Raw genomic sequence first — 14,033 nt, 5'->3', positions numbered from 1 at the left:
CCACTGCTACATTGTTATATTTATCTTCTTGCGCAGGGCGATAAAAAGATTCGAATTATAATTTAAGTACGTCTTTATTTTAAGAATAATTATTACATCTTTTTTCAGTTACGCAAGTATAGAAAAGAAAGTAATTGGAATAAAGTTAATAAAATAGTATTTTGAAGAAACAGTGCAATTTTTCATGCGAATCAAAATAATGTATGTTCATTGCTATTAAATTATATCTTACATACAGTCGTGGCTAAAATTATTAAGCCCCCTATTAAAATACTTTTTCCAATGTAACATTTATTTTTTGAAAGAAATAAAACATTTCTTAGCTCTAACAACTTCACAATGAACACTCTAATAAACAACAATAGAAGTCTTTCTTGGTATTAGATTCAGTACAGTATAATGATTATGAGGATGCCCAATAATTTTGGCCAATGTTGTATATATCGCTGACGAAAAAAAAAAAACACAAAGTTCAGGAATCGATTAACTGAGTTTCAGATAAAATAATCTTCTCTCCGGGTTTAAAGGCAGGCATTCCAAGGTAAGGGCAACTGGCACATCTGAATGCATCTCCAAGGTAACACTAGAAAAAAAAGGACAATTAATTAATTAAATTTGAAATGATTTGAAATTGAAATTTATATAACATAATATGCGTATGCAAATTTTGATTAAAGTTGAGACTTACACTTCCACAAGAAGATTTAACGGTATTTTCTTGTGGAGTTTTACCACTTAATTCTTCCGCAAGACCGCATGAACAATCCTTACATGCTTTTCGTTTACCCGTTGTGCTACAAACTGAAAAAAATAATTTTTTTTAATGCAAATCCACGAATCCATCGTGTTATTAAAATTATACGTATGTATTTAATTTCTAATTGTATGTTGACCTCACCTTTTAGGGAAGAAACATCTGGTTTCATGAAATCTGATTCATCTAAAAGCTCATCTTCGTCTATTAAATCTTCTTCTACTGGATCGTCTAACTTCCACACATTAGTTTCTTTTTTCGCAAATAAAAGGGGTACACTAGAACCTACCTAAATGATAAAAAAACACATATATATATATGTGTGTGTGTAATATTAAATATATTTTTTTATAAACATAATAAATATAAATATATAGAAAGAAAAAATTAGCATACCTCAAATGATGGTTTATTCGCTAATACTTCATAAATTTTTTCTGTATTATTATACACTTTCGACAAAAGATTTTCACTTTCTAAATCTTCATCCAATTTCTTCTGTTCTACATCTTTTACTGTGAAACCTGATAACTTTAGTTTGGATATTCTTTCAGAATGAGTAAGTACTGTATCCAGTTTCCTCTCTGCTTGTAGTGGTTCATAAATAAGTAGTGAACCATTGGGTTTTAGAATTCTCAATGCCTCTATTAAGAATTCATCGTTTGTGCATGGTTCTTTGAAGATGACGATGATGACATTAAAACTAGATACATTATGATTTTCTGAAATAATAGAAATGTATATATATCTTTCGTTATTTATAAAAAAATTTGCAATAACTATACGTTATTAAATTCTAACATAATAAATTTATAATAAAGAAATCACATCAGATAAAACATATACTTACCCTTTTTTAGATTCGACAAATTCGTAGTTTGTAAATTGCCAATATTTCCTATGCGTTGCTTAATCGCAGCAATAAAATCTGCAATATTCTCCGACAACACTTCATTTGCTGCTACAAGGAGAACCTCGTTTCCTTCGTTGACAAGAGACGTCATATCGCAGCAAGGTTATAATAGCAAACAATGCGTGTCAACGAGCTATTGGAAAAATATATATATATTTCTGTTATCACATAATTTAAAAAAAAAAAACAGTTGGAATTACTGTGCTAATGCAAGAAATTACCTTTCAGATTAATTGATGAATAATATCGAATAAAGCAACACTCGAATAATGTTACGCAACACAACGTGATATTCAGTTTACAAATTGAGATACCGACACGCTCCGTCCCTATATTCCATGCTATATTCCTACGTCCATGAACTATGGTATACATTCAGCGATTCAGTCTTGGGAGTCTATAATCTAACCTAATGTTAAAATTTTATTCAAACTTTATCCGTGAAATATTGTCGAATGTACTCGAATAAACTCATTCGTGTGTCCGTTGTATAAAAATTGAATTTTTTTTAATATACCTGTCTGTAGACGCACACTTCAAATATATTTTTGTAATTTTCAATAAAGATATAGGTTACGTCTGCATGTTATAAATTTTTTTCGTGTTGACAAAATGTACAACATGTTTTCAAGAGTGTCGCAAAAGCCGTTAATTGTGGCGATTAAAAGAAGGTAATTACGACAATGTGACATCGAATAATTCGTGATATCCTGTAAATTTAAATAACCCTAATTTCATCATACATATATAAATATTTAATATATTCATCACATATCTATTTCTCCAGGAGAGTTTGTATTGTGCATCAATCTTCAATTTTTCAGTTCTACCCACACAAAATATTTTAATGTCTGGCAAAGGTATAACTTCTCTTCGCAAAGAATACCTCCTGATTTAAAAGATCTGAAAGAGACCGTTACATCATTTCCACCGTTAACAGAACCTGTCCCAAATTTACCAAAACCTATTTACTCTACTGCAAAGGAAGAGCATCAAATAACACAAATTACAGTTTTACCAAATGGCTTAAAAGTTGCATCTGAAAATCGGTTTGGACAATTTTGTACTATAGGTGGTGAGTTAAATTAAGAAATATAATTTGAATATCATATCAGATACATTTATATTGAATATATTTGCTAACTATTAACTTTATTTTCAGTTCTTATTGATTCAGGTCCACGATATGAGGTAACATATCCAAATGGTATCTCGCACTTTCTTGAAAAGTTAGCGTTTGGTGTAAGCATCTTTCATTAAATTACTGCTAAAATAGTAGCATATAATAAATGAGTAACAGAGACCTATGTTTTCCAATCAATATAATTAATATACAAAATACAAAACTATATTATACTAATTTTTACAGTCTACAAACACGTATGACAGCAAAGACAAGATAATGCTGGCTTTAGAAAAACATGGCGGTATATGTGACTGCCAAGCATCTCGGGATACATTTGTCTATGCAGCATCAGCGGAACGTCGTGGTTTGGATATAGTGACACAAGTCCTAGGTGACATTGTCTTAAGACCTCAAATTACAGAAGAAGAGGTGTGTAATATATAACAATCTTTTTTTGTATATTGTTATTTGCATACAAATGTATTTTAAAACATTTGTGCATATGTGATACACGTGAAATAAATTCAAGTTAAATTATTTCTAGGTACAAATTGCCAGACAAACAGTGCACTTCGAATTAGAGTCATTACACACCAGGCCAGAACAAGAGCCCATATTAATGGACATGATTCATGCTGTAAGTTTCAAATAATGAATGTTCTATACGTGCTTTTACTAAAATTACAATTATGCATTCTTAAAAAAATTCTACATTAATAGGCTGCGTATAAACTCAACACATTAGGTCTACCAAAAATCTGTCCACAAGAAAACATTGAAAAGATTGATAGAAAAGTTTTGCACACATATCTCAAGTATCACTACGTACCGGATAGAATGGTGGTTGCTGGAGTTGGTGTTGAACATGACGATTTGGTCCAAGCCGTTACCAAGTAATAACCATAAATATTCTCAATCAATAAACCTAAAAATAATTCAATCATTTTCCAAAATAAGTTTGATGCCATTCTTATTTTGAAAACACATGATTTTTACAATGTATGACGTAATGATATTTTCCAAATCTTTTCTCATCTACATGTATGTAACAATAATATTTTCTTTGATATACAGATACTTTGTAGATCAAAAACCCATCTGGGAGGAACAGAGTGATCTCATTCTACCAGATAACGAAAATACTGTCGACAGGTCTATCGCACAATACATTGGAGGATGCAATTTGGTACCATCATTCATATATCGTATATTGAAAATTTTGTTTTTATAATCAAACTGAAAAAATTAAAATCTTTTTACACGCAATTTTCAACAGGAAGAATGCAACGTGCCAATTTACGCTGGGCCTAGTGGCTTGCCCGAATTGTCGCATGTTGTTATAGGTTTGGAGGGCTGTTCTCATCAAGATCCAGACTTTGTTGCTATGTGTGTGTTAAATATGATGATGGGCGGCGGCGGCAGTTTTAGTGCAGGCGGTCCTGGTAAAGGCATGTACACGCGTTTGTACACTAATGTGTTGAATAGGTAAGACAACTTTATACCTTTACATTTCCTATTCAAGTGTAAGATAAAGGAATATCAAATAAAATAGTCGTCCTGTACTTTTTTATATCTTTTGTTCTCTACGATCTTTATGACAAAAAGTTTAGAATGAGATAAGAGTTAATATTTGTAATAGACATAATTAGACTTACATTGAACTTTTCGATATTTGATGTTGCAGGTATCACTGGCTGTACAGTGCAACTGCGTATAATCACGCTTATATAGACACTGGTCTGTTTTGTATTCATGCTTCTTGCACGCCATCTCATGTGAAGGATATGGTAGAAGTAATTGTGCATGAAATGGTCGCCATGACAAGCGGAGTCTCAGATTGTGAATTAGCGGTATACTTTTCGTATTTTTTAATTAGCTATTAATACCGCATTCACATCGCGCTTTATACAATCATACTATTGTCATGAATCGAAATATAGAAAAATAGTAAAGATAAAAAATTAGAAAACAAGAAAACACATCGGAATGAAAATAATTATGTTGTGAAATTCTTTTTATAGAGAGCAAAAAAGCAATTGCAGTCAATGTTACTTATGAATCTGGAACAACGGCCGGTTGTATTTGAAGATATTGGTAGACAAGTGTTGGCGACTGGTTCTAGGAAACGGCCAGAATACTTCATACAAGCCATTGGTAAGCCTTTTGCAATTTCGTAAAAATTACGAAGTTTCAGTTTTCCAATAACATTTGGAAAAAAATTTGATACTTGCAGATGCGATATCGAAGGATGACATCAACAGGGTAGCGCGACGTTTGTTGAAATCGCCACCTTGCGTTGCGGCACGCGGCGAAGTAAAGATGATACCTTCTATGGCAGACATTCGAAACGGCTTGATCGACGCGCAAGGTCGGTTACCCGGTTCTCGTAGATTGTCTCTTTTTCGTTAGAACCATGCAGAAAGTATTCAAACCGATTTCTTATCTTAAATAAATATGTGATTTAACTATATCTAATTATAAATCAATATGTTGCAGTACCTAATGCCTGACTTGATATTGAACTAAATCTTGTATAATAGAGATACGTGTCTCTTATTTTCGTTATGAAAAATTTACATAAAAATGATGAAAGTAACTGAATTTTCCAATGTCAAATCTTACTATACATAATGTCAATGATAATAGAAAAATATCATCGATGATTTAAATAACACATGTGCAATATAAAGCATTCTTTAACATATTTAGCTTTAGATTGTATATATTAAAAATTAGGATATAAAATAATTCATTTGTCATTTAACAGCGAGAGGGAAAGTAAAAACTATACCCTTAACCAGAAGCTTAACACAAGATACGCAAGATTGATTTGTTAGCTCTCGTGTAATGGCATTCTCGTTATATTCAATAATGAATTTATGAAGAAACAAAATGTATACAAAACCAGAGTCAAGTTTTGATACCAAAAATTGCGTGAGTTTTGCGTTTAATAAAATTTTTCATTATGAAGTCAATTTGTACTCTCATGATAATTTATTAAAATTAAAAATGTGTAAGAAAATATTTACAATTACATACTCGTAATTTAATTTATCAAGATTCTTTATTCTTGATTATATACACTGAATTGTGTATACATTGAAGAAAAACCCCAGAATAAAGTTACACTTCTGCTTCCTCCAAAGTTAGAAGGAACGAGGCTTTCTTCTGAGCCACACGGTTCTTCCTCTCCGACAACGACAATTTCGCACGGTTCCATCTTTTCTTGATAGGTTGAATCTCCTTCGTGACCTTCTTACGTTCTGGATCAGTCCGGATCGCCTCGTGAGCTTTCTTGTAGATGTTCTCGATCTATTAAGAGGAATATTCACATTGTACCAACACCCGTCGACGTACTTATTTAATAGTAGTGTAAGGTTTAATTTTGATAAATGCATTAATGCCTGCATTTATGTATAAAAAAAAACCCAATTGCTGTTGTCCAACTGCGACGCTGCATAGATTTAAATAATCTATGTAGCAATTATAAGTTGGACGTTTAAGATGATATACGTATTGTACTCAGCAGTTGCTTACATCATTCGCAGAGATGCCGTGCTTAATGTATTGCGAGAACTGTCTCTTGAAAGCCTCATCATCTTCCTCTTCCAAGGTTCTCATGTAGTTTGCGACATGTTGGCCAAATATGTGTTGTCTGTGCACATCTGCATTGAATGCCTTCGTTTCGCTGTCATAACCAGGGAATCTCTTGGTGCTGCAAAACAAAAGAAAATACAAGGTGACGACTAAACGTACAATAATTTGCGAGTCGAGTTGTCAAAGACATTTTATAATAATTTTTACATCTATATAAAATTTATATTATAAAACACAAAAATAATAAATTGAAAATAGCGAGCGTGTTTTATGAAATTGTTTATTCTACCAAATAATCGTAAAATATTGATACCATTTTTTTATTCTATATTTTATCAACAGCAAAAAATGAATAGTTAAAACTAGACGAATATAAAATAAAATTAAATCTGTGAATCTTTTTACCTGTGAGGAATATTAAGACCGCCATCAACTGCACCTTTCATGGCACCAAAAACACGAGCGCCTGTTGTGGTACGCATTAATCCTGTGTCTAGATAACATCTGAAGGCACCTGGACCGTCATCTAATTCCTCAACGTTATACTCATCACCGGTCACTTCAGTGGTACCAGTGTATAAAGTATCCAATCCCAATTTCTTAAGAAGCTATAAAAATTAACATAAAATTAATCTTAACAATTGATTGATATAATTTCATTTGCATTTTTGATAGTTTTATTAATCAGTATAAACACAGGGAACAGTTGTGTTCTCATCAGTGTAACATCGGTGAGCTAGGTGTTTCATCATGTTAATAATACATCAAGATATGTTTCTGGAAAAAAAAAAAAGGGAAAAGAGATAACTTACTCTTCTGGCCAAAAGCAAGCCGGTGCAGTAAGCAGATGCGTAGTTGGTAAGGCCAACTTTAACACCATATTTGGGAAGCTCATGGCTGTAAGCAGCACATACGATTCTGTCCCCTTCAATTCTCGAATAGGCAACCTTAAGAAAAAACATGTAATGTTAATTATTATAATTGTTGATTTTTTATACAAATTTAATATATGAAATTAAACATATTGTTCAATTTACCTGGCACGTAATGTCCTTATTGGACAGACGTACAATCAACCTATATTTAGGTGTATTATACTTGTTCTTGTCCTGAATAGTTAATCTCTTGCGAGCATAGTAATCAGTTTTTCCTTCACGACGCCTCTTGAATTTAACTTGATATCGCTTAAAGTACTGCTTATTTTTAACTACCTTGACGAAACCCTACACAAAAGAACATATTATCGTTAACTTTAGAATAAGAATAGATATAATAATGTTATTTATCAACAACACTCAGAACGTCAATAAAGTCTTCTCATACTTTTATCAAAGTGAGCTGGTAGTTTTCATCATGTAATGAAATTTACGGATTATTTAGCATTTGCGATTGATGCAGTTTAGTTCAATTGAAATAAATATATCAAGATTATATTCATAACCTTACATATTGATTTTGCTAATATATAAAGATATTTATCAAGAATCCTCTCTCATATAACAAAAAATGTTTCAATAATTTAGAGCAAAATATATTCTTTGAAAAGAAGCAAATAATATTAAAACTTGTATAAAAAAAATGTATAAATTTCTCCATAAAAAATTATCTGCCACGCGGCGACCAAATTAATCTTTCCGTAAAACATACATCTTGCTTTTCTGTTGGTTTCCGATAAATGATTCATGTATATTCTAGTTTAACTTATCGAATAAATCATATCTTAAGAAAAAAAATTTGCTTACCATTATGCCAAGAGTCGAAAATTATACAACGAATCCAACCCGAACGGCGGTCTAAACAAAAATGGAAGAGGAATCTAGAACAGGAAGACGAGGTAGAAAGGTAGAGAAAATGGTTCGTCAATGAAAACCGTATATTGTACCAAAATACCGGAAATAGCAATTCTATCGCCATCTGGGGGTCGATTCTGTATCATGCATTGTAGTGAAAATTACTGAAGTCACTTCAGTGAAGTGAGCAAATTTACTAGGTGTGGACCAATAAGATCACAGATACTTTAGTAAATTTGCTACTTTAGTAAATTTGCTACTTTTGTAATAGCGTTTTCGATTATACAGGATTTGAACGACCCAGGGTTGGTTAATGACGTCATTGCAACCTCTCCACCAATGAAAGACTTGCATTTATAGTAAAATAGTGATTGATCAACCCTGGGTCGTTCAAATCCTGTATAATCGAAAACGCTATAATTTTCATTACATTGCATGATACACAATCGACACCCCGGAAACTATAGTCACAAAATGTAAAAGAATATTCACATTACTTGCATAATCCAATGAGCTACATAACACACTAAAGTCTAATTATGGCCGGTATTCATAGTCCGTTCTTATATTCAAGATCGTCTTAAGCACAAACTTATATTTGCTCTCTTCGTCAGACACAATCTATGTGTGACGAAGAGAGCGAATATAAGTCCGTGCTTAAGACAATTTTGAATATAAGAACGGACTATGGCCGGTATTCATAGTCCGTTCTTATATTTAAGATTGTCTTAAGCACGGACTTATATTCGCTCTCTTCGTCACACATAGATTGTGTCTGACGAAGAGAGCGAATATAAGTTCGTGCTTAAGACGATCTTGAATATAAGAACGGACTATGAATACCGCCCAATATCTTGTATATATATAGTAACTAGTACAATAAAAATTATTATAATAAATAATAAAAAAAATATTTAAAAACTTCATTGATGTTTAAATAGTATTAGTTTTGTATACTTTTTTATGATTATTTCTTTAGACTTGATTATATTGGAAGGCTTGTCATAGATAAGCTTGGAAAATGATAATTTTACGTAAATTCAACGAAAAAATGGTCAAATTCTCATAAAAGTTTTAATTTTTCTCTTTTAGGGAAAAATTACATGATCGATGCCTGGGAAGCATCAACGATACTAGCAATCCTAACAATTCTAGAAAAAATCACTAGTAACTAAAAAGACACTACTTGTATAAATCGTACGCGCGCGTAATTTAAAATATTTTTTTAATTTCTCACAAAAAATTTATTATTTTTAATACCATACAAATATTAAACAGCAATCGATCAATCATAATACTATGTTCCCAAAAAAGTTAAAAAAGTTAAAAACTCACAATCCTTTAATCGTAGTTTTAGCTTCCAAAATAATTTTATAATTTTTAGTATCATTTTTAATATTGTTATAATTTTATAATTATACACATTATGTTTTAAATAAAAATAAATTTTAATACAATTCAGTTTATCACATGTATTAAACATATTAGACATAAAATGTGACAGAAATTATAAAATTGTTTGTTCAACCGCTTAAAAAATAACATATTTTACATCAATTATATTATATCTATACTTTTTTTGTAAATTCGTGTACAGAATACATCACTGACATATCATCTCGTTCCAATAACCACTGTTTGAGAAGCTGTTCGATTCTTTTGGCATCAATCTACAACAATGTTTACAATAACAGCAACAAAGCATATATTTCACACTTCTACATAGTACAATTACAAAAAAAAACGAATGTTTAATAGAATACCTCATCTGGATCAATATTGGGAACTTTTAAGCCTTTGATCAAACCAGTAATATCTACGACCCATATTTGTTCACAAATTGTAGCCACCCACAAGTTAGACGTTAATCGACCTATTATATGCCCATTTTCAAAATCAATTCTGTAAAATAATAATAATTATTACAATACATCATTAAATAAGATAAATAATTTCATATTATCGTTCAAAAGTCAACCTTGTAATTATTTTAGTTCTGTCAATAATCCAAGGTACTATCGTTCTCATATTTAATTTCTCTTTATTCTCATTTTTAGTGTTCTTCATTTTTTCAAATAGTTGTAAGAGTCTGCTCTTATTATTCTCCGTGCCTGCTTTATTTGCCTCGCCTCTTTCCTCAGCTTTCTTACACACTTGATGTTTTTCTTCTTCTTCCTGCGCTACATCTCGATAATAACCACGTTCTTCAGACGATAATTGCTTCCAGAATTCGGTAATCTTTTTTGCAGTTTGCGCTGCTGTTAGTGTAGGATTTTCTCTCGAAACTAAATGCAAGATAGTTATTATTATCATCATAATTTTCAATGTCAATTTTAGGCAGATCTGTTTTTACAAAAAGCCAAAAAAAGTAAAAGAACTTTTGCTTTTTGATTTCTATTATAAACGAGTAATTGAATATTTGTTACACATACCTTGCAATCTAACGTGTTTTAGAAATTTAAGCTCTTTGCGATCTACATGTGCTTTACCTAGTGTCAGTCTCGTATTAGTTTTACTGTTTAAATCACCACTTAATTGCCTCTCAATAGCAACATCAGATGTTATATCTGTACCGCCCTATCGTATTCGCCAATAATGTTAGATGTAATAAAATTTTGTGATATTATAATTAAAAAATTATTAATATTAATGTTATAAAATCGTAAAAAATTTTACCTTCAGACCAGTGACGTGTCCTTTACTCCATGCCTCTAGTGAAACTTGTTTCTTTTCTCGATTCTCATTTAGTTTATTCTCGTTTTCATTCATTGAAGTGTCACAGTTTCGTGTCACTTCTGTGAAGTCAAAATCTTCACCAAGGTCTACTACAGGTAACTGACTCAAAGTTTCACCTTCCTCTTCCCTGTAATATCGCTAATGTTTACATAGATATTCGTAGTTTTTGGACGGGATTAAAATATTGACTGAGACTTAAGTGAATATTAGAATTTAGATATCGAAAACATATACTAACATCTTAATATTCGACGAAATTGCAGAAATACTATCATTTGAATCGGATTCACTTAAATTCGGTGATTCTATATGAACTGTTAGAATCGATTCATCATTGTGCTGATGTTGCTGATCTTGAATTAAATTCTGTTGTTCGTCTTGAGGAAAATATTCACATCTATTTGTGACAGCATCATAGCGATTAATAAGCACTGGCTCCTCTTGGACATCTTGAATCACTTTCTCTTGAGCATGTATTTTTCGTTTTTTAGATGCAGGACATTCATTGTTAGTGTCAGTAATATTCTCATTCAAATTGAGAGTATAATCTTCATAACAAGCAGACGTGTCGTGTGATATGGCTTGTTCAGTAATTTCCATAGATTTAAGTCCATAAAATTTTCTTATGCATTTTTCAATTGTATCAAAGACTTTATTCTACAAATATCAATTATATAATGTGTCTATATAGTTTATATCTCTACAAAATTAAAACTATGAAATAAGAATTAAAATTCATGTAAAATGTCTGCAGTAATTCACATTACAATTATTGCATTAAGTGCTTTATGAAAATATTAATACATGTACTTAATATAAAATCTAATGTTAGTTACAGTATTATATTATTTAATCTTACCTGATCTTTAAAGAGAATTATAGTTTTATTTGGTTCTAAATTAACATCAATATCCATTGGCTCCAAAATAATGTATACAAGAAATACAATTTTTCTTCTACGTGACTCTTGCTCAAAATATTCTAATATTAATCCATTTACTAGCTATATGCATAGAAAATATAAATTTTTAGTATCTTCATATACTGTGGGTTAAATTAATGTTTGTAAAACATATGTAAAAAGAAAATTTAACTTTTACTTCTAATTTTGAATAACATATCAGTAACATTTGATAGCAAATGTTTTGTAGAAACAGAACATACCTTTTCAAGATCCTTATGTTTAATTGGTCTATTATTTACAAAAATGTAATGTAAATCAGGATGAGAAATTTCTGACAAATCCTGTACCTTCTTTGATGGCAACATTAGTTGCAAAGTAAACTGAAAAATCATCAAAATATTAATTATATAGAAGTTGCTAATTACAAGTATCAATTACATGTCAACAATTTTCTATATTATCCAACAGTATACCTACTGCAGTATCCATGGGTTCAACCCATTCCATATTAGACATGATTTTTCTACCAAGTACATGATTCGCAGCTTCTTTAATATTATTTAGACTTGGTTTTGTAAATACAAGGTTGTTATTTACTCTGAACTGAATTCGTATATTTGGCTTACATATCCCAAAACATTGTATTAGAGTCTCTAATAATTTAATAGTTTGATTAGCTGTTTTTGTATTGGTGATTATTTGTCTTCTTACAGGTACTTGCTTAAATAAATTTCTTGCTTGTACAGTGGTCCCTAATAAATCAATATCTCTTAAAAATGTAATTATAATCAATATGATATTATATATATGAGGAAAATTCAAGAATCAAATGTTCACCAGTACTCCTGTGACAAGATTCATATTTCACAACTTGTCCATCCTGATTCATTGTGTATAAAGTTCCAACAGCATCTTCTTCTGTTTTTGTTATAATAACTACTTCTGACACTGCACACAAAGCACTAAGTGCTTCTCCTCTGAATCCAAATGTTTGTAATGTATCTGTAAATAATAATAGAGGCGTAAGAATTGATTCTACTGTTATTTTAGACTACAGCTTAAAAAATAAATATCTGATACAGTATTATAAATTGCATATACAAATGTTACCTAGATCTTCAAAATTTGATATTTTAGATGTATAAGAAGCTATTCCCATATAAGGTGCATCTTCTTTGGATATACCGTAACCATTGTCCTTTATTTCTATTAAAGATGTACCATTATCTATCTGAAAATAAAGAAAAAAGATGTAAATATTAATTTAAAGGTATATCATGTAGATATGTAAAAATTGACTATATTACATACAAGGTTTATTTCGACGTTATCTGCACCAGCATCAAGTGCATTCTCTATTAATTCCTTAACCACAGCATACACAGAAGTTATTATCTGCGTCGTAGTAATTAGCTTTGCTGTTCTTACATCTAGAGCCGAAATCGGCATTTTTATTTCCTATGCTCGCAATAATATTCGAAATTTTATTTTTTTAAATGTCAGATCGAGTAACCTCTTTTAGAAGTTTTCAAATATTACTAATTTGTCAGTAATGCAAGTTTTTTTTAATTCATGCAAAGCGTTTTACTCGATAAGAATTTCCCATTATACACAACTTTGAGCAAAAACAAGATATACAATATATAAATATTTTAAAATTTATGTTTATATTTATATCACTTGTAACTGTGCATTTATGTGGAACTTTCGCGGAACCCAGTGACGCCAGATTTGAGACGTAAAACAAGCAGCACGAGAGAGGGTTACATGCGCAAGCCACGTACGCTTCGAAAAGAGCCTAAAACTAATATATAATATTATACATATATAATATGTATATATGATATATATAAGGTCCTAAAAACGTCCTAAAGAAGACGTCGTTTTTTAATTTCTTTAACGATTGGCATTTTGAATTTTGCAACACAAACACTTTCCAAAAATTTAAAAAGAGACGTTTTAATTATTTAAGTATTTCACGAGTATCCTAACACTGTCAAAAGTAGCCCAGAAGCAAACATAAGCATGTAGGAAAATTAAGATTACCCGCTGAAACGGCCAGAAACCATTATAGCGGGGATTTTTAAAAAATGTTAACAGGAGCACATGATGATATAGGAGCTCACTCATAATAGTCGGTACACTTGCCATCAATGCATTCGTAATGTTGCTTTAGCTAATCAATAGATGGCACTGTTCCGAGTGAGATCCTG

At 30.9% G+C, this 14,033-nt stretch overlaps 4 protein-coding genes across 5 annotated transcripts; 1 reads left to right on the top strand and 3 right to left on the bottom strand.

The window, feature by feature from the left end:
- Positions 1 to 55: 55 nt before the first annotated feature.
- On the bottom strand, positions 56 to 2,039 carry CIAPIN1 (cytokine induced apoptosis inhibitor 1). Its single transcript, XM_012376138.2, has 6 exons — positions 1,889 to 2,039; positions 1,605 to 1,800; positions 1,151 to 1,476; positions 899 to 1,043; positions 689 to 801; positions 56 to 583 (listed from the first exon to the last, which is right to left on the bottom strand). The coding sequence occupies exons 2-6, from the start codon at positions 1,756 to 1,758 to the stop codon at positions 473 to 475; spliced, it is 849 nt and encodes a 282-aa protein (XP_012231561.1). The 5' UTR covers positions 1,759 to 1,800; positions 1,889 to 2,039; the 3' UTR covers positions 56 to 472.
- Positions 2,040 to 2,058: 19 nt separating this feature from the next.
- LOC105677483 (mitochondrial-processing peptidase subunit alpha) lies at positions 2,059 to 5,768 on the top strand. 2 transcript variants are annotated; one of them, XM_012376133.2, is made up of 12 exons: positions 2,059 to 2,338; positions 2,492 to 2,742; positions 2,830 to 2,909; positions 3,037 to 3,222; positions 3,338 to 3,430; positions 3,514 to 3,686; positions 3,868 to 3,979; positions 4,070 to 4,278; positions 4,478 to 4,643; positions 4,815 to 4,947; positions 5,027 to 5,161; positions 5,561 to 5,768. In XM_012376133.2, the coding sequence occupies exons 1-12, from the start codon at positions 2,280 to 2,282 to the stop codon at positions 5,620 to 5,622; spliced, it is 1,659 nt and encodes a 552-aa protein (XP_012231556.1). In that variant the 5' UTR covers positions 2,059 to 2,279; the 3' UTR covers positions 5,623 to 5,768. The 2 variants fall into 2 exon arrangements, with proteins under 2 accessions (XP_012231556.1, XP_012231557.1); XM_012376134.2 differs by lacking the exon at positions 5,561 to 5,768 and having other exon boundaries at positions 2,061 to 2,338; positions 5,027 to 5,263.
- Positions 5,769 to 5,838: 70 nt separating this feature from the next.
- On the bottom strand, positions 5,839 to 8,290 carry RpL5 (ribosomal protein L5). The gene is made up of 6 exons (XM_012376136.2): positions 8,133 to 8,290; positions 7,428 to 7,613; positions 7,203 to 7,337; positions 6,796 to 6,998; positions 6,331 to 6,508; positions 5,839 to 6,105 (listed from the first exon to the last, which is right to left on the bottom strand). The coding sequence occupies exons 1-6, from the start codon at positions 8,133 to 8,135 to the stop codon at positions 5,917 to 5,919; spliced, it is 894 nt and encodes a 297-aa protein (XP_012231559.1). The 5' UTR covers positions 8,136 to 8,290; the 3' UTR covers positions 5,839 to 5,916.
- Positions 8,291 to 9,637: 1,347 nt separating this feature from the next.
- Positions 9,638 to 13,685, bottom strand: LOC105677485 (ribosomal protein L5). Its single transcript, XM_067350408.1, has 12 exons — positions 13,132 to 13,685; positions 12,931 to 13,051; positions 12,658 to 12,822; positions 12,298 to 12,572; positions 12,081 to 12,200; positions 11,776 to 11,919; positions 11,155 to 11,573; positions 10,857 to 11,043; positions 10,613 to 10,757; positions 10,159 to 10,465; positions 9,944 to 10,082; positions 9,638 to 9,850 (listed from the first exon to the last, which is right to left on the bottom strand). Exons 1-12 carry the CDS (start codon positions 13,267 to 13,269, stop codon positions 9,749 to 9,751), a joined length of 2,262 nt encoding a protein of 753 aa, XP_067206509.1. The 5' UTR covers positions 13,270 to 13,685; the 3' UTR covers positions 9,638 to 9,748.
- Between the last annotated feature and the right edge of the window lie 348 nt (positions 13,686 to 14,033).

The sequence above is a fragment of the Linepithema humile genome, chromosome 2 (assembly GCF_040581485.1).
Source record: "Linepithema humile isolate Giens D197 chromosome 2, Lhum_UNIL_v1.0, whole genome shotgun sequence".
Taxonomy (NCBI): domain Eukaryota; kingdom Metazoa; phylum Arthropoda; class Insecta; order Hymenoptera; family Formicidae; genus Linepithema; species Linepithema humile.
The sequence above is the reverse complement of the archived record's forward strand: the minus strand, read 5'-3'. Positions and strand labels throughout refer to the sequence as shown.

What these genes read in the sequence shown, in the direction of transcription:
- RpL5 (XM_012376136.2), bottom strand. An exon ending in ATAAGGACATTACGTGCCAG is followed by an intron (nt 7,338 to 7,427) that starts GTAAATTGAACA and finishes TTTTTTCTTAAG; the next exon opens with GTTGCCTATTCGAGAATTGA. An exon ending in GGTCTTAATATTCCTCACAG is followed by an intron (nt 6,509 to 6,795) that starts GTAAAAAGATTC and finishes TTTGTTTTGCAG; the next exon opens with CACCAAGAGATTCCCTGGTT.
- LOC105677485 (XM_067350408.1), bottom strand. Translation starts at nt 13,269, where the DNA reads ATGCCGATTTCGGCTCTAGATGTAAGAACAGCAAAGCTAATTACTACG. An exon ending in AACATAAGGATCTTGAAAAG is followed by an intron (nt 11,920 to 12,080) that starts GTATGTTCTGTT and finishes CTATGCATATAG; the next exon opens with CTAGTAAATGGATTAATATT. An exon ending in TAATTCTCTTTAAAGATCAG is followed by an intron (nt 11,574 to 11,775) that starts GTAAGATTAAAT and finishes TGATATTTGTAG; the next exon opens with AATAAAGTCTTTGATACAAT.
- LOC105677483 (XM_012376133.2), top strand. Translation starts at nt 2,280, where the DNA reads ATGTACAACATGTTTTCAAGAGTGTCGCAAAAGCCGTTAATTGTGGCG. An exon ending in ATTGTGGCGATTAAAAGAAG is followed by an intron (nt 2,339 to 2,491) that starts GTAATTACGACA and finishes TCAATTTTTCAG; the next exon opens with TTCTACCCACACAAAATATT. An exon ending in ACATTGGAGGATGCAATTTG is followed by an intron (nt 3,980 to 4,069) that starts GTACCATCATTC and finishes AATTTTCAACAG; the next exon opens with GAAGAATGCAACGTGCCAAT.
- CIAPIN1 (XM_012376138.2), bottom strand. Translation starts at nt 1,758, where the DNA reads ATGACGTCTCTTGTCAACGAAGGAAACGAGGTTCTCCTTGTAGCAGCA. An exon ending in AGATGTTTCTTCCCTAAAAG is followed by an intron (nt 802 to 898) that starts GTGAGGTCAACA and finishes TATTTTTTTCAG; the next exon opens with TTTGTAGCACAACGGGTAAA. An exon ending in TTAAATCTTCTTGTGGAAGT is followed by an intron (nt 584 to 688) that starts GTAAGTCTCAAC and finishes TTTTTTTTCTAG; the next exon opens with TGTTACCTTGGAGATGCATT.